The sequence below is a fragment of the Podarcis erhardii genome (assembly GCF_964252035.2).
Source record: "Podarcis erhardii genome assembly, chromosome: 9".
NCBI lineage: Eukaryota > Metazoa > Chordata > Lepidosauria > Squamata > Lacertidae > Podarcis > Podarcis erhardii.
In genome coordinates, this window is record NC_138512.1 from 40,709,907 (window position 1) to 40,733,242 (window position 23,336).

At 39.0% G+C, this 23,336-nt stretch overlaps 1 protein-coding gene across 4 annotated transcripts in view; it reads left to right on the forward strand.

Moving 5' to 3' along the window:
• Window positions 1–23,336, forward strand: part of FBXW7 (F-box and WD repeat domain containing 7) — a 120,100-nt gene that overhangs the window by 63,204 nt on the left and 33,560 nt on the right. For 3 of the 4 annotated variants that reach the window (XM_081875327.1, XM_081875328.1, XM_081875330.1), the window contains one exon: window positions 22,547–22,629. In XM_081875327.1, the coding sequence (XP_081731453.1) occupies window positions 22,547–22,629 (83 nt within the window). Of the gene's footprint in view, window positions 1–19,545; window positions 20,083–22,546; window positions 22,630–23,336 lie in introns of those variants that run through there. The other variant, XM_081875329.1, reaches the window with a different exon arrangement.

Below are 23,336 nucleotides of genomic sequence, written 5' to 3' on the forward strand. Positions count from 1 at the left end.
CACCGTATGTTTTCTTCTCGTGATAACACCAACAGCTGACAAGAATGCGGGCAGTCTTGACTATTTGCTTTAGTACTGCTGCATTCCATTCACATTTTTCTCATAGCACATTTTCTTCAGCAGCACACTTAGAGAGGCTCCGCCAATCCCAAGATACTTTCAGGAGTGAGGTGGTTTTCCTGCTAGTCTATGACTATAAACAGAACCCTACTAGCAATTGATTTCATTTCAGTTATTGATCTTTTGCTGGCCCAATTTAATCTATGTATGTCTTCTGCAAACATTCTGCCTTCTTACTGAGCTGTGCGTTTGGAATGTTTGTTATGTATACACTTTGAATTTTCAGAATTGAACCCAAGCACCTGACATTCAGTTTTATGAAGTATATGAAAGAAGGGAGGAATCTTGAGATGAGAGCAACCCCTGGATTCAAATTACAAGAAAGAAGATTCTGACTAAATATTAGGAAGATCTTTCTGAAAGTCAGAGCTGTTTGACAGTGGGACGGACTTCCTTTGGAAGGTGGTGGACTCTCCTTCACTAGAGGTTTTTAAACCGAGGTTGAATGGCCATCAGGGATTCTTTAGTTGTGATTCTTGCATTGCAGACAGTTGGACTTGATGACCCTCGGTGGCTGCTTCCAGCTCCTCTATTCTATGAGCCTGTGATTAATAGCCAGCTTCTGGGATGGTAATTGAGCCAGGCTTTCAGCTTCTTCTTGCAAACAGCAGTGTGCAACACTGTTCCTTCTAATAGTGAAGGAAAAGGGAGGAAAGCAAAATGAGTTTGTTTGCACCTGCAAAGAGCTTGGTTTTCATTCATTTTGCAATAGGAAGCCAGGAAGTGGAGTGCAAAAATGGCCATTTATAGGGTGCAGTGAAAACTTGAGTTCATTTCTTTTATGATTATTGGGCACAGATAACATGTGATACTGCTAGTGCAGACAGCTGTTTCTGCTAAGCCCTCTAGCATGCAATATATAACAGTAACAGATGTAGTCTAGGATACCTTATGTCCATTTTTAAAATTGTATCAACCCACTGCTTTTTTTCCTTGTCTGCAAACCTTAAATCTGCCATGCTACATTGTTGACACATTTTCACAAACAGGATAAATAATTTTCTTTGCAGAAACATTTACATTGGAAATTTGAGAGTATTTTTGGAATCCTTTGATACTTTACCAGCGCAATTAAATGATTCCTAAAGAAAAGAAAATTCTCACCCAACCTAAATTTACTTGTTTAGTGGAGAAATTTAACTCTGGCACCAGTGCAACAGTTTTACTAGATCTTGTCTGCTGTTAAATTCAATTTGTATTTGTCAGATTGTACTTCAGACAGTTATTAGTTGCTTATTATGTTTAAGTTGGTGCAAAGCTTTTATCGTTGCTGTGATTTCTCTTCATCTATATTTAAACTGGTACCAATTACTGTCAAGTTACATTTTCATGGAAGCAGGGGATTTATTTCAAATTGTGATAATCTTACTGGTTTTATTTACTTAGACCTGTAAATTTGCTGTTAACACATTGCAACTCTATCTTTCCCTATACCAGAAATTAAATCAGACCATGAAATACATGATTTGCAAAAGACAAAAAAGTACTGAATAAAGATGATAAAAGGCAAAATAAAATATATAGATATTAGCATTAAAAGCACATAAATGTGTGAAATTATTACATTTGAAGATTAGTTTCAACAGAAAATGTTGTTGCATTGACTACTTCCTGATTTATGGTTTGTAGGTGAAATTAAAATAATGTGATGGAGTTAAATATCACTTTCCTGTCTTTATTATGTATAATGCAAGCAATATAGATATTGTTAATAGTTTATTCTTGTAAAGTGCTGTGAAGCCAATATAGTCTGCTTATTTTTCTTTACAATGATCCCAGAAAATCCATGTTGTGTGAAACCTCTGACATTGACTGACTGACCAAGCTGGTGTGGTGGCATATAATTTCCAGTTTCTCATGAAATTTACAGTTTGCAGTCTGGTTTCTATGAGAGACAGGAAAGTTGTCATTTTGTTGACTTTACAAATTGTACAGAATCCTGCTGAGCAGTGGGAAAAGATCTCAGGATCCTGCGTCCACAAATTTGTTCCGCACAGTTGCCATAGTGAATTGCCTTCTCTTCTCTGGCAAGCACAGAGCTGAGCCTATACCACCTCCCAAAGATGGAGTTCCTGAGCTTTAGAAGGTAGAATATCTTCTCCACATGAAGTTGTGCTATGCTTCTGGGTTGTCAATCATATCTCAAATGCCCACATGATGACAGAGACAAGACCTTACCTCTTTGGTAAGATTGATGACCAGCATCAATTTTGTCGGGATACCAAGGCTAGTCAAAAATCTGAGGACCCCTGCCCTTGATACAGGGAAGCTCTCTGGCAAGGAGGCAAAGGAACCTAAAGGAAAGGACAGTAGAGATTTATGCTTGAGAAAATGGTCAAAGAAGTTAGGAAATGGAAGGAAGAATATGCTTAACATCTAGAGGGGCTCTGCAATTCAAGAAGATTCAGTCCAGTTCATGTTAGTGCTGCTTTGAATGTAACCCACTAACCTCACTCAATATAACCATCTCTTATTTGACACACCATTACAAGTACCCAATGCAGCAAAGTTAGTTGGGTCCTCTAATAAGGATTCAAATCTGCTAGTTAGCAATCCAGTGAAACAGCGTAAAACAGAACCCGTAATTAAAAAGCAGAGATTCAAGATTGTAACTGGAATGAGTCATTTGATTTATTGATGTGTAATTCTTTATTTAAGGTAGGAGTGGGAAACCTCAGGTGTGGGGGACATACATGGTTTTTCAGGCTTCTCTTTTGAGCCTGTGGCTCTCCCTGGGCCCCACGCCTCAATGCCCTTGCTCCACACCCTCCTCAAGTGCTTTTGCCTGACAGGAAGTGTCCTTGAAATGTGGCAATGTCTCTGATTTTATGTGTGTAGGAAACCACTGACTGACTGAAATGTAGCCTGTAAAAAAAGGTAAGAGATGCTTCTGTTGCTCCACTTACTTTTGTCTCTGGCCATGCTCACTACTGACATGTCACCCCCAGAAGTTTGTTTATAAAGCAATACAGCCCTCACATCATACCTGCATTGAGAAAGCACCCAACTCACTTTCTATGCCAACTGAAGATTTGCCCTCTGTTTAACTTCCTGCAGCTCATCTACTTGTGAAATAGCATTTCTAAGCTCCATCTCATATTAACACATGGGAGTAAACTTATAGTTACCAAGCAGGGATGTGGGACCTTCAGCTGAGGGAGAACATCTGAATAAGTGTTGGTAGGCAGCAAGCAGAGAGAGAGAGAGAGAAAGAAATAGATTTTTTTTAATTAAAAAAATACATTTTATATTGATCGGAACTGGATCAAGGGATGGAATTGCCAATCTTACATCGATTTTATTACTTAAACAGACAAACTCATTTATGACATAGATTATTGATTACCTTAACCTGAATCAACATAATTATTGATTACCTTAACCCCCACTTTTTTCTCACCACATTTTTCTGAAACATTGCAACAATCAGAGGTGTACCTTGGGGTTGGCCGCATTGGCCCTTGCCAACAGCGCAGACCAGGGGGTGCAAAATCACTTCCCTCTAGGTGCTTCAGCAGAGGAATTTCTGTAGAGTTCCCTCTCCAGTCAGTCTGTAGTGGGGCTCCCCGTGAGGACACACCTGCTTGACTCTCTGTCCAGGGCTGATGTGGTGATGGAGAAACATCAGGTGAGATGTTTAATTTAGCACAGCCAAGTTCCTTTCCCCTGGTTTCTTTCCTACATTGACCAGTTTCCAGGACGTGCATGTTTACCCCAGAGAGCAATGGCTATTGACTTGAGCAGGGCTTACTTCTGAGTACAGTGCGCAATCAGGTACAGCCTCCAAATTAGTGCCTTTCTGCTGGCGCCTTGTCAGAAGTAATGAAAAGGCAAGCGAGGTATTGCCAGAAGTTCCTGCCAGATTTAGGCTGCAGTCCTGTGCACCCACTTTCCTGGGAGTAAGCCCCATTGAACTCAGTGGAGTTTACTTTTGAGTAGACATTTATAGGATTGCGCTGTTAATTCCTAAGTTTGTCATTATTGAACCATGTTGGGGTTTTTGGAGGGGGGTCCTACATCCCCTTGCCAAGGGTGCAGGGGAGCCTAGGTATGCTTCTGACAACAATGCTTACAACTCTGAATCCACCATGACACTATTTTCATCTTTTCATGTTCTTTAGCATCTTTTCCAAAGGAAAACATAATTCCATTTATGCTGTTGATCTCAATTTATCATCAAAACTGCTATGGTCTCACATGACTGTTACCGAGAAGGAGTTTGCACAAAAGTGGCACAGAGTTAAACTTGCCCCATATCAATTAAAGTGTTTGTAAACATTCAGTGATATTGAAGTACTACTACACTTAACAGTCATGTGTGAGAGTCAGTTTATATCCTATAACCTGTGTGTGCCTAAGTTACATGTTATATTTGTGTACTCTTTACTGCAAGGAGTTTAGGGTAAATGGAGTGTTTACAGGGGAGGGGGTATCTTTCAGGTACTGCCAAACCCTCCAGCCGTTCGCTGGAAATCTGTCTAAAGGAGACTACCACGCAGAACATACTTCCAAATGTGAATATTTCTGATTTTCTGTTTACGTAAACACATTATAATAGCATGTTCTAATGTTTTAGCTGATTATGTGCTTTTCACTTGATTGTGGCAAGTTATATGTTGAGCTGCTCTTCTGTCAGTGAACATGTAGGGGCACTGTAGTACTATTTTTAAAGTTCCCTAATCTGCAGATATTGCCAGAATCATGGCTGTTCTAATGATTGAAGTAAATTTAGTACTGCAAAACCATATGTATGCTGTTGTCAAGATTAGATTTTCATTGATTGTGTTAGAGCAATTTTCTGTTGGTGTGACATAAGTATATATCTCTATATTATTCATATGTTGACTGCCCAACAACAGTCTCTATAGGTGACTTAAAATTGAATTTTTACTTTCAACCTCTGTATTCTACTTGACGTAACCTGGTTTGGTGATGGAGGGGAAATATCCCAATACAACAGAGGCTAATATGCTGTACAATTCAAAGATTTTCAAAATTAAGAGTGGCAATAAACAGTACTCATATGTAATTAACATTCAGCATAAAACCCCAGATAAATCTTACATGACTCTAATTTAACACCTCATTTCCAAGTATCATTGTGAATAGGAGGTACAGGATTAGGTCTTCATTATGCTTTGCGAAAGTGATAGTATAGAGATGTCTATGATGTATTGATCACACCCAAATACATTTCTAAAGTACTGTAAAAATTTAATGGACAAAAATGACACGGCATTAATTAATATGACTCATATTTGTTTCACAATTGTCTCTACTTCTTTTTAATATTTCCTCCATGGGAAAATATTATATCCAGTTTTGTTTCTTTTTGGCTGTGAATAGTTAAAATTTATTTTTGTTTTATAAAGTACAAACTCCCAGATGCTAAGCAGCCTTTGAGAATTTGAGATTGTAGTTAGAGTTACCATGATGAATTGGGTTGCATATTTATTATATATGCTACGCTCCTATATTTAGAGTGTAATGGAAAATAATAAGTAAAGAAGTACAGACTATGGAATACAGCGCTATATGCCTTGGAAATAATCCCTAGAATGAAATGTCCGACAGAGTTCATTAAAGAAACTACACCTTAAGAAGAAATTTTGTGGATTATAACCAACACGACTCATGGAGGAAATCCATACACTGCTTTCACTGATCTACTGCAAGGATAGGGAACTAGTTTCAGTCCAAAGGTGAGATTGGAATGTGGCCAACCTTTTGTGGGCCAAAGGCAGAAGTGGGTGTGGCAAAAGTGTGTTCCCGATTGTTCCTTTGCAGTGTGGTTTAAATTTGGCAGGGATCAGATGAACTCAGGAGCACTAGAGACACTATTTGGAGTATAATTTAGTTGGAAATATTTGAGATGGGAAAATAGCTCCAGTTTTCTAATACAGATGATTTTATCATTGTAATTTGGAGTTTTGTAACCTGCTTTGGATGGGCTTTGCCTAGAAAAGCAATATAGAAATAGGTTAAAATAGCTAACATTTTGAAATTTTACTAATTTTGAAATTTTACTAATACCTTGTCTGATGTATGCTTCACTAGCGAATGCATAGCTAAATGATGTAATAAGAGGAATATATTTTTTTATAAACCGTATGCCCTTCAGAAACTATTTAGTCCATTCTCAGATTTCTGGGCTTGCAACATGCAGACAGAAAACAATTGTCTTGTTGGATCAGTCCAATTTGCATCTAATCCAGTATTCTGTTTCTAACACTGGCCTCTCAAAAATTCACAAGTAGAGCATGACGGTTATGGCTACCCTGTGGATAGCGGGGGAAGGATTCAGTGACTTACATAGTTTGCCACCCCATGACTAAGAGAAAAATGGTATAAATATGCAACTTAAGCTAGTGTTGCATATAAATTACACACAATGTAGGATTTGGTTTACTTGGCACTAAATTGTAGCTACTGTGTAACAAACTTTTTGGATTTCTAGTTGACCAACCAAGCTACCTGCAATCATGCATGGTTTTGAAAAGTCATTACAGCGGGATCACAGTTTGGAAAGGATACAGCTGTTTTAGCAAACCTTTTACTATACAAAGGGCTCTTTAAACTATTTTAAAAAGTTAACATTAGAAGATTATAATTGCTGTTCAGCCCTCAGTGAAGTGGCAAACTTTTAAATAAGAGAAATAATGTGTGCTAATTCATATGTGTTTCCCTTCTCATAGCCCCCTGTAGCTGATGGAGTGGTTTGTTAATGAATAGCAAACTTTCATTAACAAGTTGGTGTCTTTTTGGAAACACACTGAACTTGCAAATGATCAGAATGGCACTTGGCATATCATTAGTGCATCAGGAATAAGCTGTAGAAAATGTGAAGAATTGGTTCATGCAGTTTAACAAAAGTACTTTAGAATTTAGGCTTTTCATTAGATGCTTGTGCCCCTTCTTGAGTCCCCCCCCCCTTTCCTTTCTCTCCATTCTCTCGCTATCTGTACAGGCCCTTCTTTTCTTTTTTCCAAACCTCCCCCACCTCTGTTCAATGGCTAATCTGCAAAGTTCATGCTGCAACTGCTTCTTTGAGTGGGAGCGTTGTTCTGCCCATTTCGTACCAGCTTTGTTACTGTGCAGTATTTTTCAGCTGTTTGCGCTCATTATCATACAGCTGGTATTTAGAAGAGAGAGGGAAGCAGGCAGAAGCTGCACTGTCTGCAAGTATAAGAAGTTCTTTTGCAAGTGGGGTACTGGCAGATGGGGCATGTGTTTTCAACGGGTTTTGCTGATAACAGAATGCATTAAAAATCATTCTGAGAAAGTCTTAAGGTCAGCCCTATGAATTCAGAGCTTGAGAGGTATTCAGCTTTTGGAAGCCCTTTTTAGAATATTAATTAACCCAGCACATGAAAGTGACAAATGGCTTGTTTACATAACTGTTATTCCTCCTGCCTCTATTATACTTTTTCCATTTAATGGTTTTACTCTTTCAACATCAATTAATTTTTATCATACCATTGATAGGCAAGGTATAAATATTTTAATAGGTAAGCGATAGCGGTAAATTTGGGAAGGAGCCCACAGGTCAATGGAAATGTATATGCCTTGCATGTAAAAGGGCTGCGCTTCATTCCCAAGCATTTCCATCCAAGGGATTTCACATAGCAGGACTAGAGAACCATTTTTTTGTCAGAGTAGATCATATTAGGCCAAAAGTCTCACTCATACATTGGTATGTACATTTAGGATCAGTGTTACAGGTTGAAGTTGGATATTAACTTAGGTTTATTTATGACGGGGCAGGGAACCTTTGGCCCTTTAATTTCTGTCGTCCCTGAGTATTGGCCATGCTAGCTGGAGCTGATGGCAGCTGAGGACCACAGATTCCCCTCCTGATTTACACAAGCCACTTTCATAAATGATACCAAATAGGTGGAAACAATGCTATTGATAGCTGTGTCATTTCTTCCCACAGATATTTTTTGCGTTATCTTTCTCAATACCATTCTTTACCCACACATTCAGATTACTTATAACAGTTTTATTACAGTTTTATCTGACTCCATAAGGCTCTCTGTCTGTATTTATCATAGTCATTCAGGTATCTCACATTGCCTGATTGCAGTCAGCAGACATCCTTTAGAAACATCCCCCCACAAAAAAACATTCCAGACTGATATAAATGAAATGTTTATTTAAATTAATAACATTAATCGTCGTACTGATCATATTTGACTTATAAGTCATACATTCATAGAAGATGGAAGGTTAAAATATGCAAGCAATGACTAAGCACTACATTTAGTGCTCCTCAACTTTCTCACATTTTCAACAGGAAGCGTTACATGAGTTAAGTGAATCCCTTATAATCTTGTTGTCTTTAAATACATTGTTAGCTGGTCTTTTGCATTAATAAAGCAGGGCAGAGGTAGAATTTGGCTGGCTATGGTTCATGCAGATATATACTGTTCTAAAAGCACTTCAGTCTTGTGACCACAATCATAGTATTGTATCTGATTTGTAGCCTAAGATGCAATGGCCTCATTTACCAAAGCTGCAGGAGATTTGGCAAGCTTTTTTATGCATCCTTGCAGCTGTGGCCTCTTTCACATATAACCATGTAAGCTATGGTAAAGATTTGGTGAAAAAGCTCCCTGTGCTCTCATCTTCCAGCGCATCATCAAGGAGGAAATCAGGAGCTCTTACTTTTGTTTTAAGTAACTGCAGTTTATCATTATTTAGAAACCAGTGACAAACTGTGGATAATCTTAACATTGCTTTAGGGAAACAAGTCAGCTTCAAAATCTTGCTTTATGACCGGGTTGGGGAATCTGTGGTGCTCTAGAAGTTATGACTATAATTCCCATATTCCTGACCACTGATCTTTGGCCTGCTTGCTAGGGGTGATAGTTGTTGGGATTCCAACAACATTTGGAAGGTCTATGGTTATTATTTATTAAATTTGTTGTTCACAAAACATATAGGCCATGTACAAAACAATAGAAGAAAACATCAAAACACAATAAATACAACTATTAATAAATAAAAGCTGCAACCAAAGCAACTTCACCTAGTAGCAAAAGTTGTATCAAAACTAAACAACAACAACAACAACAACAACTATACATTCCTCATACCCTCCGAAACACTGAAGAATAATTGATCTACAGCATTGCTGATTTATGATTCTGACTTACGGTTGACCACGATTTTAGGTTTTTTTTGGGTTCAGTGGCGTAGCGTGGGGGGTGCAGGGGGGGCCGCGCTCGCACTCGCAGCTCTCTGCCCCCTGCTAAAAACCACGGGTTAGGGGGCGCAAATTACTTGCCTTGCCCCGGGTGCTGACAACCCATGCTACGCCACTGTTTGGGTTCAGACTTAATGATAGCCATGGTTAATTGAAAACACAAGTGAAATTCTCCTGCTTTTTAGTGCCACTTTAAGGGCAGCAGTGAGAAACATAAGGTGCATAGGTGCAAACTATTTTCAGGTGTCTTGCTTGAATTCATTTTTAGAAAGTATTTATTGACTAAGGGTTGCACAAGTTAAATGTGCAAGTTAAATGTGTGTAAGTTTTGAGTCGACTGTATTCATGTCTAAGCATTTGCCATTACAAACATTGAGGTTACTATCCATTTTTGTCTGCTTTCCTGCATATATGTTCAAGCTGAATTGGGGGAATGAAATATCAAAGGTCATGTTCCACAAATTGTCTCTGCTCCCACCACTACCCTCACCACCCCACCCCACCCCCTAAAAAACAGACCAGCCTACTTTTTGAAGGGATAGCAATTGCTAGGGGAAGGTATGTGTTCAGGTCCTCTGCAGAGTACAAACTGGTCTTCTCATCTTCTGTTTGAACACATGATGGTGGCAGCAAAGTTATACCTTCTGTAGTCCATCTTAAACAATGCTTTTAGGAGCCTGCATCCATTTTGTGCATGCATGTGTGTCTCACATCAACTGTTGAAAGCTACGAGATAAAGCAAAAAAGGTTAAGGGAAGTATTCATTTGATTTCAGCCCTTGAGTTGAGAGTGAGAAGCTCCTATTATTACAGTATTATCATTACTGTTACATTTATATCCCACCTTCCCTTCAAGAAACTCAAGGTGACGTACATGGATCTCTTCCCCTCTCAATTTATTCGCACAACAGCCCTGCAAGGTAGGTGAGGCTGAAGACGGTGACTTTCCCATGATCACCCAGCAATCTTCATGGCTGAGTGGGGATTTGAGCACCAGAAAGCAAAATCTTATTTATGCCATCAGAGGAACTGTTTGTATCATGTTAAACCACTAAAGAGACTCCCAGGCTTCTGAAGCAGTGAATATTTCTCTGTAGTGTCATTATTCATTGGGCCATTCAGTCCAAAAATATGTGCATAAGTAAAATTTAGCTCATACAAAGGCTTTGTAGATTTGTTGGGCCACATATTTCTGGTTGTGCAAAAATAGAACTGTAAACCAGGAAGCAACCAAAATATGTTGTGATCTGTAATTTGCTGTATTGTGTCACTGAGGAAAAAAAGAACATGGGTTTTCAAATACTTTGAATTACTTTTTGTCCCACAATCAATAAGACATGAGTTCTGTAGCTTTCATCAGACAACCAAACAAAGGTATTGATAAGTTGGTTAAATAATATGTAGTGTTCTTGTTTATGGGAAGCTAACCTTTATTTAGTTGATGTTTGCTTTCATTTAGAGAAAAGAATACATTGTTACCGAAGTGTCTTTATTACAGAAGCAGAAAAGTGACGAGGCAGATACTTTTCTTCAGTCATTCCAAGTCATTACCCTTAGTTAATCTTGTTGTTATCCTTCCATTTCATTAACTTATTGTAAGAAGAAAGCAGTAGACTAGTTTTAAATCTCAGTTTCTGTCAAATGCAAAGCAGAATGTCATTAATTTGTACACGCATGGAGGACTGAAATATCCCTAATAATAGGCAATCCTGTCCACATGAAGAAAAGGAAAGAAAATTGGCTTTGAACCTTAGGGAGTCATGCTATAGAAATGCTTTTCATTTGGTTTGAACAAATTTGCTTGCTTGATAACTCCAATTGTAGCCTCTGTCCATACAAAATTATATAGCAGACACTGAATGACAATGGGTTAGGGAAACTTGAAAGAACTTAATGTGACCTCCAGCATTCTAGAAATTCCTTTCTGATGTGTACAGATTTGGTGATGTCTCCAATTGGTTGGACAAGATACAAAACTTCAGGGTAGGTTGTGTCTTAATTTTTGCAGACAGAAGAAAGTTGTCATGGCAATAATTCAAGACAGACGATGGGTGTGACAGTGAAGAAAATTGTCTCCATTCTTGTCTGCATGTATTTTCTGAGTACAAAAGGAAATACTATAATTAGACATATCTCAGCTAGGTACGTTGCTGGTAGATGTTCACAACTTCAGTACAGAGTTGGGAAGAGCTGGGCACCATATTTTATGGCATACTTCCAAGGCATTATAATTGCATATATTAAAATGCCCACGTAACCAAGAACTACTACACTGTGTAGTAATAAGACATTATCATATACTTGGTGCTTAGTCCTGCATTTCATTACTGGCTTGTATTTTCAGCACACAGATGCAGATTTTGTAGTGCAACTGTGTAGAAAGATGATCCAGTTCCCATTTAAAAGCAATTATGGGAAGAAATATATTTAGAGGAAACTGTCTTTCCCAGACCTTTTTTTTCCTTTTTTTGGTATTGATTCATTATGTCAAGCTTTATAAATTACAATTGCAGGGGAAGGGGGAATATTACACATTTTACTTTATTCCCAAGGCATTTTGAACACCAGAGTAACTGCTTCACAAATACGATAGTTAGATTACCTCCCCACATGGGCTGTTTTAGATAGAGCACAAAAGCTGTGGTTTAGTGTTGTAAGAATGAGCCTCAGTCTTGTCTCCTTCCCCTCTCCATCCCTGCTTCCTCTTTTAAAGTAATCATAGTTTCCCATTATAACCTAACACTGGGGAGGTCCAGTGGTTAGTTCAAAGAGGAAAGGATTGAATCGTGATTCTTAGAGCTCTCCACAGTTTGGACATAATGGAAAACTCTAGTTAGTTTGGAAGCACACACTTCCAAACATGCACTTTGGAGCACGGCTCCTACAAACCCATTTGGTACTCTTCAGTTGGTGGAAGATGAATCTGTGAAGCTCTCGATCACTGCAGCAGACTTTGAGTGCTATAACAGTATAATACTATTTTCCTCAACAATGTGTGTTGCGGGGCCAGGGTGGTAGGAAGCTTGACCTTATTTAGAAAGAGATGCTCACAATTTGGCGCCTTCACATAATCTCAGCAGTCTTCCTCCAGGCATTCTTTGTGATCTCTCATTGGAGTTAGCAAAGCATTCATCAAAGTTAAGGAAACTCATTACTAGAGTTTTAAAACATGGAGAATCTCTCCCCCCCCCCCCCAATTTAGACATTATATGTGACGTATACGGAAAAGCCTTTTCTACATATGCAACTATAAACCCGGCGTCTGGCCTCTCAACCATTTGGGACGAGCTTTTTTGATTTATGTATACCACCTGAATATAAGTTCTTGCTTGCCTCCCTACTGACTTACGAATTGTTGTCCTGCAATTTCTCCAAGAGCTCAATGCAGTGTAGGTGCTTCAGAATGAGATCAAGTGTGAATCAAGACAGAATGGGGAAAAAGTTGTTATAAAGTTGAATGACTGTTAGTTTATAGCGCTTCCACAACCCTAGCAGATTTGGGAATTTGCAGTTTGGGAATAATCCTGGATCCACTGTTTATAATCTTGTGCAGCAGCTTTCGCCAGAAGTGGTTTTCTGCCAGCTTCGTTCTACTTTATCCATCAACTGTTTTGTTTACCAGAGTGCAAGTCTCTGACAAGCACCATTTATTCTGAGGTAACTTCCCCAGTTAATTTCAGCAATGTAGTCTATCATGGGGCCGCCGTGGAAATAAAAATAAATAAATAAAGCATGTCTCCACAACACCTGATGAAAATGGGGGAAGTAGGAGCTTGTTCACTCAAGTATCTGCAAGCCGCTTCCCAGTAGCTTCCAGCCCCAATTAAAAGTGATGGTGTTGGCCCATAAACCTTTTTAATGGTGTGGACCTAGCATAACTCGGAGTGCCTGTTACACTGATGACTTGACAGGAGCGTTTTCCTGCAAACAGCAGTGATGTTGCTTGGGAAATACAGTACTACTCTGTACTACCACATCCGTTACTATAATGAATACTGCATGGAATATGTGTCCCTTACCGGATAGTGTCTCTGACAATTCCAGTTCTCGTGATGAGTGACGCAGTGGCTCCCTCCCTCAGTGCAGGCATGCACATCTGGTAACCTTTTCAATGAATTATTGAGAAACTGAGCAGTTCCCTGTTGTACCACTCCAGTGTGCAAGCATGTTCCCTTCTAGAACAGACTTGTTCTTTTCCCCTTAAGCGGGGAAATTACTTTAGTGGGCTCATCATTAAATGGGGCGGGCGGGCAGGCAGGGAATCAGCTAAACTAGACTACGTGTTTCAGTATGGAACAAATATCTACAACTTCTTTCAGGGGAAGAAAATGTTTGTTTGTTTTTTTAAGTAAAAAGGGAGTCATCTGCATTCAAGTACAAATAGCCTGTTTGTGTAAATAGGGGAATTGGCCTGTTTTCCTAAAGCATGGAATATTTGTAATTGGTTCAGACCGCTACGGATTTTCAGGGCAAAGCTTCGAAATTGAGTATTTGTGACTTTTTCTCCTTCCACTGGCAACCCACAGTGTAATATTAAGGGAGTCTGAAATGCAAAGTGCTCTCTTGAGCTTCACTGCTGTGTGTTTTGACCAAGTGGTATTCCCAGTTGTCACCGGGTCATCTGATCCCACTTACATAATCAAAGTACCATCAGCAGAAAGGGAGTAGCACTTTAGTCTTCTTTGTTTTGTGTAAAGATGTAGTCATTTTCTCCTACCCTATGGTACTGAATATTCTACGCCTGTAGGAATTACTGCTGCTTATGCTAAAGCATCAGTGATAATTGTGCTTATTAGTAGTGTATGATACTATTCTCTTGGCGTTGGTGAAAAATGTTATATTACTTTAGAAAGCCCTGGACAACAAAGGGACCACAAAGGGCATATAGCCCAACCCTCTGCAATGCAGGAATCTTTTGCCTTGCTCATGTGGGGCTTGAACCCATGATCCTGAGATTAAGAATCTCATGCTCCACCCACTGAAACTGTGTTGGATTATTGTGCTAACTGCAATCATTGCTGCTGTGAATGACCACAATGCTTACCTTGTAGACATTTTAAGTTTTACATAGAATCGTCACCACTAACCCTTGTATTTCTAGTTATTTGGCTCCTAGTGTTTGCATATATTCATTCATATTCTCTCTCTCACTCTCTCTCCACCCCCCATCACACACACTGGTTTTAGTGAACACTTTAAGAGGAAACTAAAGGGAGTGTAGGACTGCTCCTTGTCCTTCGCCCTGACCTTCCTGTGTTGAGCAGAAAAGTCTGTAAGGGGATTGTAACCATGTTAGGATAAATCTGTTGACAGTCCTTCCGACAGTTGGGCCTCTGATTGCATGGGGGTCTTGATCGTGGGGAGAAGTGCATGATCCACCAAAGAGGGAAGTGGTTGTGCTTGCAGCATTTCATATATAGGTTTCAGGAGTCCTGAAGAGGGCTGCACTTGTGTCATGCAGTGGTTAGACTAGGATTGGGGAGACCAGATTCAAGTCCTATCTCAGCTCTGAAGCTCACTGATAAGCTTGGCCCAGCCTCTCTCTTACAGCCTAACCTACCCCACAGACTTGTTCTGAAGATAAAATGGAGATAAAATGGCAAGGTGTTTGTAGACTGCCTTGAACTCTCTCTGATATAAAAAAGTAATAAATATCAATACAGGCTAACACTTGCTGCATCTGGGGAATAGGAATCTACAAAAGTTTTTGCCATAATAATCTGCTATTCTGTTTTGGTACAAGAATACTTGGAGTTTTTTTCTGGAATCTTTCCTGACGTTTACAAGCTTGCAAGCCCTTGGGTATTCTACAGAGTTTTGCTCAAAGTAAATCTCTTGAAATAAATGGACTTAGGCAACCTGAGTAAGTAAGAGTTGACTATCACCTAATATAAAAATGAAAATAGTGAAATTTAAGGTATTTAGTATTCTTCCTGGCCAAGTAAAATGTTTTAACTGATCATGCAACTAGGATTTGTATATTTATTCCTAAACCTATAGGGATAGTTGAAGTAAGTGTTACACATCCTAATTCTTTTATATATTCATTATTTTATAGTAATGCAGTAGTGTCCGTGGCTGAGCTTGACCCTGGTAGTTTAGGTGAAAAATTATTTTCTATATCTGATTCTCCTTTTCCCATAGATATTAAATAATGTAAGTTAAGCTGTGAATGTGTTACCTTTTCCCTTCATACAAGATGGGTTATAAGAAAGAAAGGATAAGAAGAAAAAGAGCTGGACAGAAGCTCAGTTCTCGCATGCTCTCTGCTGTGAAATGTGTAAGGAATGAAACTTAATAGAGAAGTAGAAATATCACTGTGAAATTGTAGCTGTTATGTGGTTAGAAGATGACTAGATATTGTGTAATGAAGAACCAGAGAAAAATATACCATACTGAGCTGTAGAAAATTTTATTAGCAAAGAAGTGATTAGCGAAGAAGCCCACAGCTACTACAGCAGTTCAGCATCACACCCTATATCATTGCATCATATTTGCTTAGAGTTTTGCTGCTACTAATTTTAGGATTGGTATGCAAGAACCTTATTCTGCAACAGAATGCTGCTCCTGATGTTCCAGATATTAATGGAAGATCTCAGGGAAATCAGAATTTAGATTTCTGCTATTCTCTAGCCTTCCTTTTTTCTTTTTCCCACAATCGTATAGTGAGTTAACAGTTTTATACACTTTTCACGGTTCATTTTGAGAACTGATATTTAGCATCTGAATTTTGACAGCAGGCATATCCATTAACCACAACTGGGTCCTTTCTGCCACCCCCCCCAAAAAAAAGACTTTAAGAATGAGTATCTATAACAAATTCACAGGGCTGCATGTATGTTCTATAGAGTCTCCATTTCATCAAGAATGGTGATGAAGAAGTGGCGTACATTATATAGGCTCAAGATTAGAACAGATGTCTAGTTGTGGCATTGGCCCTTGGATCTTATAATCCCCTTTAAAATAACCTGTTTTGCTAATGATGAACAGTACAGATTTCAGGAATTCAGTTGTTACTTAACTGGGCTAAGAAAACCTAAAGCATAAAACCTAGTAATTTTGGTTTTTAATTTATAACTTGCTAACAAACAAACTTGCCTGCTAAAAGTTTAATAAGTTGTTTTTGTAAGGCCAGTAGGGAAATAATTGTATAGGCATAAATAATCTGCAGTTACTTAGACTGCAGCTTGGGGGAGCTTACTGTCTTCTCTAACATACACACTGTCTTCTCCGTATTTTGGTTCTCTTACACACAAACACCGGATTCCTGTTCATGCTTGATTTACTTTTTTTTCGTTTGTGACAAGACAGGCATTTTGACAGTCATGTAATGCAAACACATCAGTTCCCTCTGTAAAATGGGGATAATGTCTTCCTCTTTTACTTACTGCATTTATTTATTTTATATCCTGCCTTTCTTCCATAATGGAACCAAGATTGTGTACATGTGGTTTCCATATGGTCATCCATCCAGGCACTGACTTGTCCCAGACTTGCTTTAGCTTCTTCAGCCAATTGGTGTCCCTCATGTACCCTCAGATCATACCCTAGGATTTATGCTTTTATACCCACTGTAGTAGAAGCTTAACTTTACTAATGCTCTTTGAGTAGCAGATATTTCCTTAACCTTTCTCTGAATAATGACTATTTTTTGAGAATTTCTCACAGAAGAAAATTGGGCACAGGAACTCTTTAATAGCGTATTCAGATAAGATGTAATATCTGGTTTGGACTCTCATTCCAGGCTTTGTAAACTCTGGTTTATGAAGCCAGGAACAAGCATCGGGGGCTGAGCACTCATCCATTGTGTGCCAGCTTTGACACAAAGCTCCTGGGTGGTCCTAAGTTTCCTGTTATGTCCAAATTGGGGAACTGTAGCGTCATATTAGTTCACAAACCAGGAAAATAGCCAACAGTCCTAACTTGTTAACCAGTAATAGGCCTAAGAAGAACCATAATACCCAGCTTTCTTTTCTTTTCTTTTCTTTTCTTTTCTTTTCTTTTCTTTTCTTTTCTTTTCTTTTCTTTTCTTTTCTTTTCTTTTCTTTAGCTTTTAGCATTTTGGAACCTGACATGTTTTAGAACTTGAAGCAAAACATGCAGACACCATTCTTCTCATTTTTTGTGAGGAAGTTAGAGGAAAAATTCCGGCAGACACCCATGTATTTGAGAGACAAACAGACACACAGACAGATGCACTTAGTAAATAGGTGCATGTGATTTGTGGGCATGTGTAAGAGAGAGGGAAGGAGTAGGAGCACATGCATGTATGGTCTGTGAGCGGGAGGAGTAGGGGTGGAGATGTGTATGTGGTCTGTGTGTATCTGTGGTCTGTGTGAGAGAGGGAGAGATGTATATGAGGAATGTGTGTGCATGAGTGAGTTGAGAGAGATGCCAATGTGGCCTGTATATGTGCTGTGCGTGCGCAGGAGAAAGAGTGGTGTGATCACTGTGTATATTTTTGCTGGTGTTGGGAAATGCTCCACTGTTATTAGACAATGTTTGTGATGTTGGAGGGAGGTGGGAAGGTGGAGAAAACTCAGGACATAGCTGACTTCCCATGGTAAGCCTTTGGCTGTCTTGGGTGGGTGGGAAGCATCAATGACCGAACTGTCTCTAATTTCACCATGCCCCCGGCATGCCACAGGCATGCTGTGTTATGCCATGGCAACCATTTTGTGACTGGTGCCCATCATGCTTCCTTAAAATTCAAAATGTGCCTTCTGGTCCAAAAATACTTTTTTAAAATAGCGTGCCCGTATAGAAATTACAAGGTTTGTCCACAACATAAACATTCAGGAAGTATTCTGCTTCTTGTGGAGAAAATGCAGCTTACCTGTCTGCACCATACCTATATCATGACTGATTTTTTTTTAATAAAAAAACCCTAAAAATCAGGAGACAGTTTTGAGGCCAAAAATAAATACCCAAACCAGACTTCAGTCAGAGACACATCAGATTGTAGGGAAAAAGTAGGAACATTTTAAAAAGTGGAAGCTTTAAAAAAATGTTTCATATTATAATAGAAGGGGGGAAAGGAACACTGTGTTCATGGCAGAAATGCCATCTGGAGAAAATACGAGCATACTTCCACGCAAATGTCATACTACAGTGTATTAAGGGTAGCAGAAGTATCATGTTCAAGACACGTGATGGCTCCACTTGACTGAACAGGCTTCATCTGATGTTTTACGTTCATATATTTGGAATATGAACTGTGACATGGTGTAGCTTTTCTCCCCCTGTGATGCAAATCTGCCCCCTGCAACAATCTACAGAGGGATTCAGCTGGACCTGGATCTTGTGAAAGGGTTCAGCTAAAACTTGGTTCTTGTACATTCAGCAACGTGATAGCTGATTGCATGTGGACCCTTTTGCAAGGCTGTAGTGGTCTCCCTAGGAAGTGACTATGGGGGGGGGGAATCACCTAATGGTGCAAGTGGTCATATTAATCTGCTCTGTGAAATAGACATCTTCAAGGTCTGTCATGACAGTAGCTTTCAAATATGTTTGAGAATAGAGCCACAGATAGTATAGTTAAATAGCAGAAATACAGATTTACAGTACGTTAAGTATTTAAAACAAAAACACTTTGGAGGGTGATTCTCCAGTAGCTTCAATTGTGTTTGGGAGGGGAGTGTCCTTGAATAATTATTTCAGATTTTTGTTGTAACTGAAGAGTAGTAAGAGAACAGTAGTGCCGATCTTTCCTCCATTTGGGGTGGACAAGATGATCTCATGAGTTTTCTCGTCAGTTCTGTTATTTTGTAAGCACAACTTAAAAAAAAAATATCCACAATAGGAAGGAAATAATATTTAAATCAAACTAGCTGCATATTTTATTATGATTGGATTGAGCGCTAAGCGTAACAATGAAATTCATTACTATTTCCCCTCCCCCAAATGAGAAATGTAGGCTGCTTGCCAAAGGAAATGCTTATCTCAAATTAATTTGAAATTAACTGCATTTTTATGCAGCAGTGTTTGAACCCATTAGATGCAATGGCATAAAGGTCCAGTCAGCTTGCCGGAGGGCCACCGTATAGCTGTAATTAGTGAAAATCGCCTTGTTTGCTTCAGCTCGTAATCGTGAATTATCCAGTGCTCTCCTGTTTGTTTAAAATGGGGGGAGATAAATTAGCCAGGTTGGAGAAGATAGTTAAAGATATCCAGCCTTTCCTTCGAGCCCAGTGGCCAATGTGAGGATGGCGTGGGGACGGTTTAATTTCCTGCCGAAGTCCTTCCCATGCTGTGTGCTCACAGGCTCCTTGGAGCTGAGCACCATATAATTGATGTGCAGCCTGCATTGCTGAAGCTTGGACTGCACCATTCGCAGCGTGAGGGAAGATGTAATCTGATCTCTGTGCCGCTTGGGGAGGAATCTCTTCAGTCAAGGCTTTGACAGGGCAAAGTCTCCTCCAATAATCTTCCCCCCTCACTCATTATTCCCTTAAGTTCTCCTCAGACAAGCTGTACGTATGTATGTGTGCCGGGAGGAGGTTTTTGATATCGAGCTTCGTTCCTCGCATTCACGGTGGAGTTTGCTTGCTGCTGCTGCTGCTTCTGCTGCCTGATCTTCCTTCTCCGACGTGCCCGAGCATGTCCACATTAGAGTCTGTGACATATCTACCTGAAAAAGGTTTATATTGTCAGAGGCTCCCAAGCAGCCGGACACACGGGGGCACGGAACCGCTGAAGGGGAAAAATACCGAAAACATGGGGTTCTACGGCACTTTAAAAATGATTTTTTACAAAGTAAGTAACCGGTATGGTGTGTGTGTTCCTTCCTATATGTATCTATATAGGGGGGTGTGTGTGTGTGTGTGTGTGTGTGTGCGCGCCTCTGTGTTTGTGTGTCTGTTGAGGAAAGAAAAATCTGTATCATCAGAGATGGCTGCGGTATCTCTCTGTATTCCCCCCCTCCTTTGGTGGTGCCTGGATGCTTAACATGCTATACACTGAATAAAGGCAAATAATGAAAGGGCTCAATGAGATGTGAAATCCTTTTATTTTAGGAGTCTGCATGGGAAACCAAAGAAAGATCAGACTATCTACCTTCGACTGAACTGGCTCTTCAGCTCAGCACTTTAGCCTGGTTTTTTCCCCTCCCTTGAAAAAAAAAAAGACCCCTTTCTACTTTCACTCAGTATTTCATGTTCATTTTGCTGGTTTGGATGCAAATAGTACTGATGTTAACATGTAATTGCTTATATCAAAGAGACATTTTGAGCATGCTGTGAAATGTTTCAGAGATACAGTGTATTCCCAAGAGCAATGCAGAATACAGTCTGCAGGATCTGTTATTTTAAAAAAAAACAACCACCATAATTTTCTTCGAGATTGTGTGTTTCCTCAGGTACTTGTGGAGCAAGTTTTTGAATTTCACAGAAACCCCTACAAAATGCAATTGTTTACACTAGATACCTCTAATGGGCATAAACTTCTTTTTAGCCTAACAAAGTGGTAATTTTATTAAGAGTATTTCATAGAGTGCCAAGTGCTAAGCTTTTGCAGGTTTCCCAGTACCTAAAACAGTTGGAGCTTAAAAGGGATGGAAAAAGTTTCCTACAAATATTAAGAAAACAGGAGTTTCGTTGCATCCTTGGACAACTGCCTGTTGTTTAGAATGTATCCCATGCTTTTGAGAAAATGAAGTTGTATTCAGAGTAGGAGTTAGTGTTATAATTCATATTCCTAACATTTGTTTGCTGAAGTAAAACAAATCATTTCATAGTCGGAAACAAGAAATATTACTGCTGGAATATCATGATACCCCCTAGGGGAGAATCAGTTTAATTTTTAATGGAGGTTAAAAGCATCTAGTATATGAACCCCCATTTCTGGAGCTGCAATTTGGTTATAGCAAAAGGGTGCTCTGCAATAAATCGATGTCTTTTTCTAAATATGGGAAGTGCTTTCCAAGGGTTTTCAGACATGCTCCTGTACATGGATGAAAATATGGTCTCCATTATCCTCAGCCTTGCTCTGAAAAAAGGTTGCTGGTGGAGAAGGCTTTTTGGTTCTGTGTGGTGCATGCTGTGTATTGTCCCATGTGAGGCAGAGGCTTGCAAATAAGGCTGAGCACAAGAGGAGTGTGTCCATTATTGCTCAAGTGAAAAAGATAAGCATCACAATTTAAATGGAAACCTTGTTTAAAAATAAAGCACAATTCATAAGCGTAAAAAGATAAGTACAGAATTAAGAGAATGCTTATTTCCTTAGTGAAAATGCACTTTAGTATCTTGAATGATTCTAATGTATCTTCGGTGTCAGCAGACAGCCACAATACATAGTGAATGTCCATTTTTTAAAAAAATGGGAATGGGAAAATCTGAATTTGCATGGTAGTGTATATTTGATTTTACCTGCTAACTGGTATGAAACCAGTCATTTTAAATAGCTACCATATTAATAAAAACAACCAGATATAAATCTGGGCAAAAGCACATGTATATTCCATACTGTTTAGCCAGCATAGGTGTCGAATTGCTCCTGCTGCATCTTGTCAAACCTAAAAAGTTTGCTTTTGGATGTATTCCACTTTGCATATGTTTTTGTATGCTGCTTTCAGTTTCCAGTCTAAACGTTTGTAGTTAAAAGATTACTTGATATACAAGTGTTGGTAACTTTGATAAACTTCTCTGTGGTTGACAATGCAACACTGCACACACACACACACACACACACACACACACACGGTTATCTTGCCATATTGCACAAAGCTACTTGTCCTAAGGCCATCCTAATGACACTAGTGGTAAAAATGTAAGGAACTGCCCAAAGGGAGGTAGTTTCAAGTGCTTTTTCACATTCATAAAATGTTTCTGATCTGTGTTTTTAAGTGTTTATCAGAGAATATTTCATTCAGTTTGATGTTGTTTTAGCATTTATACCTATCATTCCAAAGAATGTGCAGAGTAATGAACTGAATCATTTAATAACTCATTGAGATGAATAAATGTGTGGAAACAAATCATAATGCAAATCATAATGCAGCAGGGTATCTTCTAGCTGCCAAGTGATTATGGTGCAAAGGGTTGTAGAAAAGCTGGGTCATTGGAATAATTTATGTTTTGTTAGTTTAAAATGCAGGTTGCACAGGCTGATATTAAGAAAATATTGATAGGTACAGGCAAAAAGATACCACCCTGTTCATTAAGGGCCTCGCTTATGCTGCCAAACTAACACCATTTTTTTTGTTCCTTGTCCCATTTTGTAGATGAAGAGAAAGTTGGACCATGGCTCCGAGGTCCGTTCTTTCTCACTGGGAAAGAAACCCTGCAAAGTCTCAGAATACACAAGGTAATTTAATGCAATGACAGGTCATCTGTTTAAGATACACAACTGCAGCCTGTACTTCCTGCCCAGCCACCTTTTGCATGGTCAGACCACAAAACAAATCTGAGTGAATTATCTACATTCATAAGTACCTCACTTGCTCGAAATTGCTGAAGTTATAAATTTATAAAAAGGTAAACAAACTCTTTTATTTACAAATTTAGGATGAATCCTTTTACGTGGCTTCAAAGGACTCTAATATTTTTATTTCCTCACATCTACCCAGTGAAGGGAAACTTGCAGATTGGGATATGCATCAAGTTGGACTATAGAGACAACAAAATAATTGGTGTTAATCACAACATTCTTGCATACAACAACATGATAATTCCTGAGTCACATTGAATAATAACCTCTCCACAACATGGAGTTCCGTTTATAAATTAAAGAGATGTACATTTATCATAAGCACTTAACAACTCTTTAATTTCCTTTGGTTAGGAATTTCAGTACCAGGGATGCATACAACTCGACTTCACTACTTGGTAGTTGCCATAACAACTACCTCTTGCATTTGAGCTTGTTCAAATCTGCAGCATTGTGAAACTTTCTGGTTTTAACAGAATGCTTTCCATAGGCAATTTATCTGCTGTTCAGTTTTAATCTTCCTTTTAAATTCTTCATTATGAATTAAAATATATTCATTTATATATTTTCCCCCTCAAATTTAT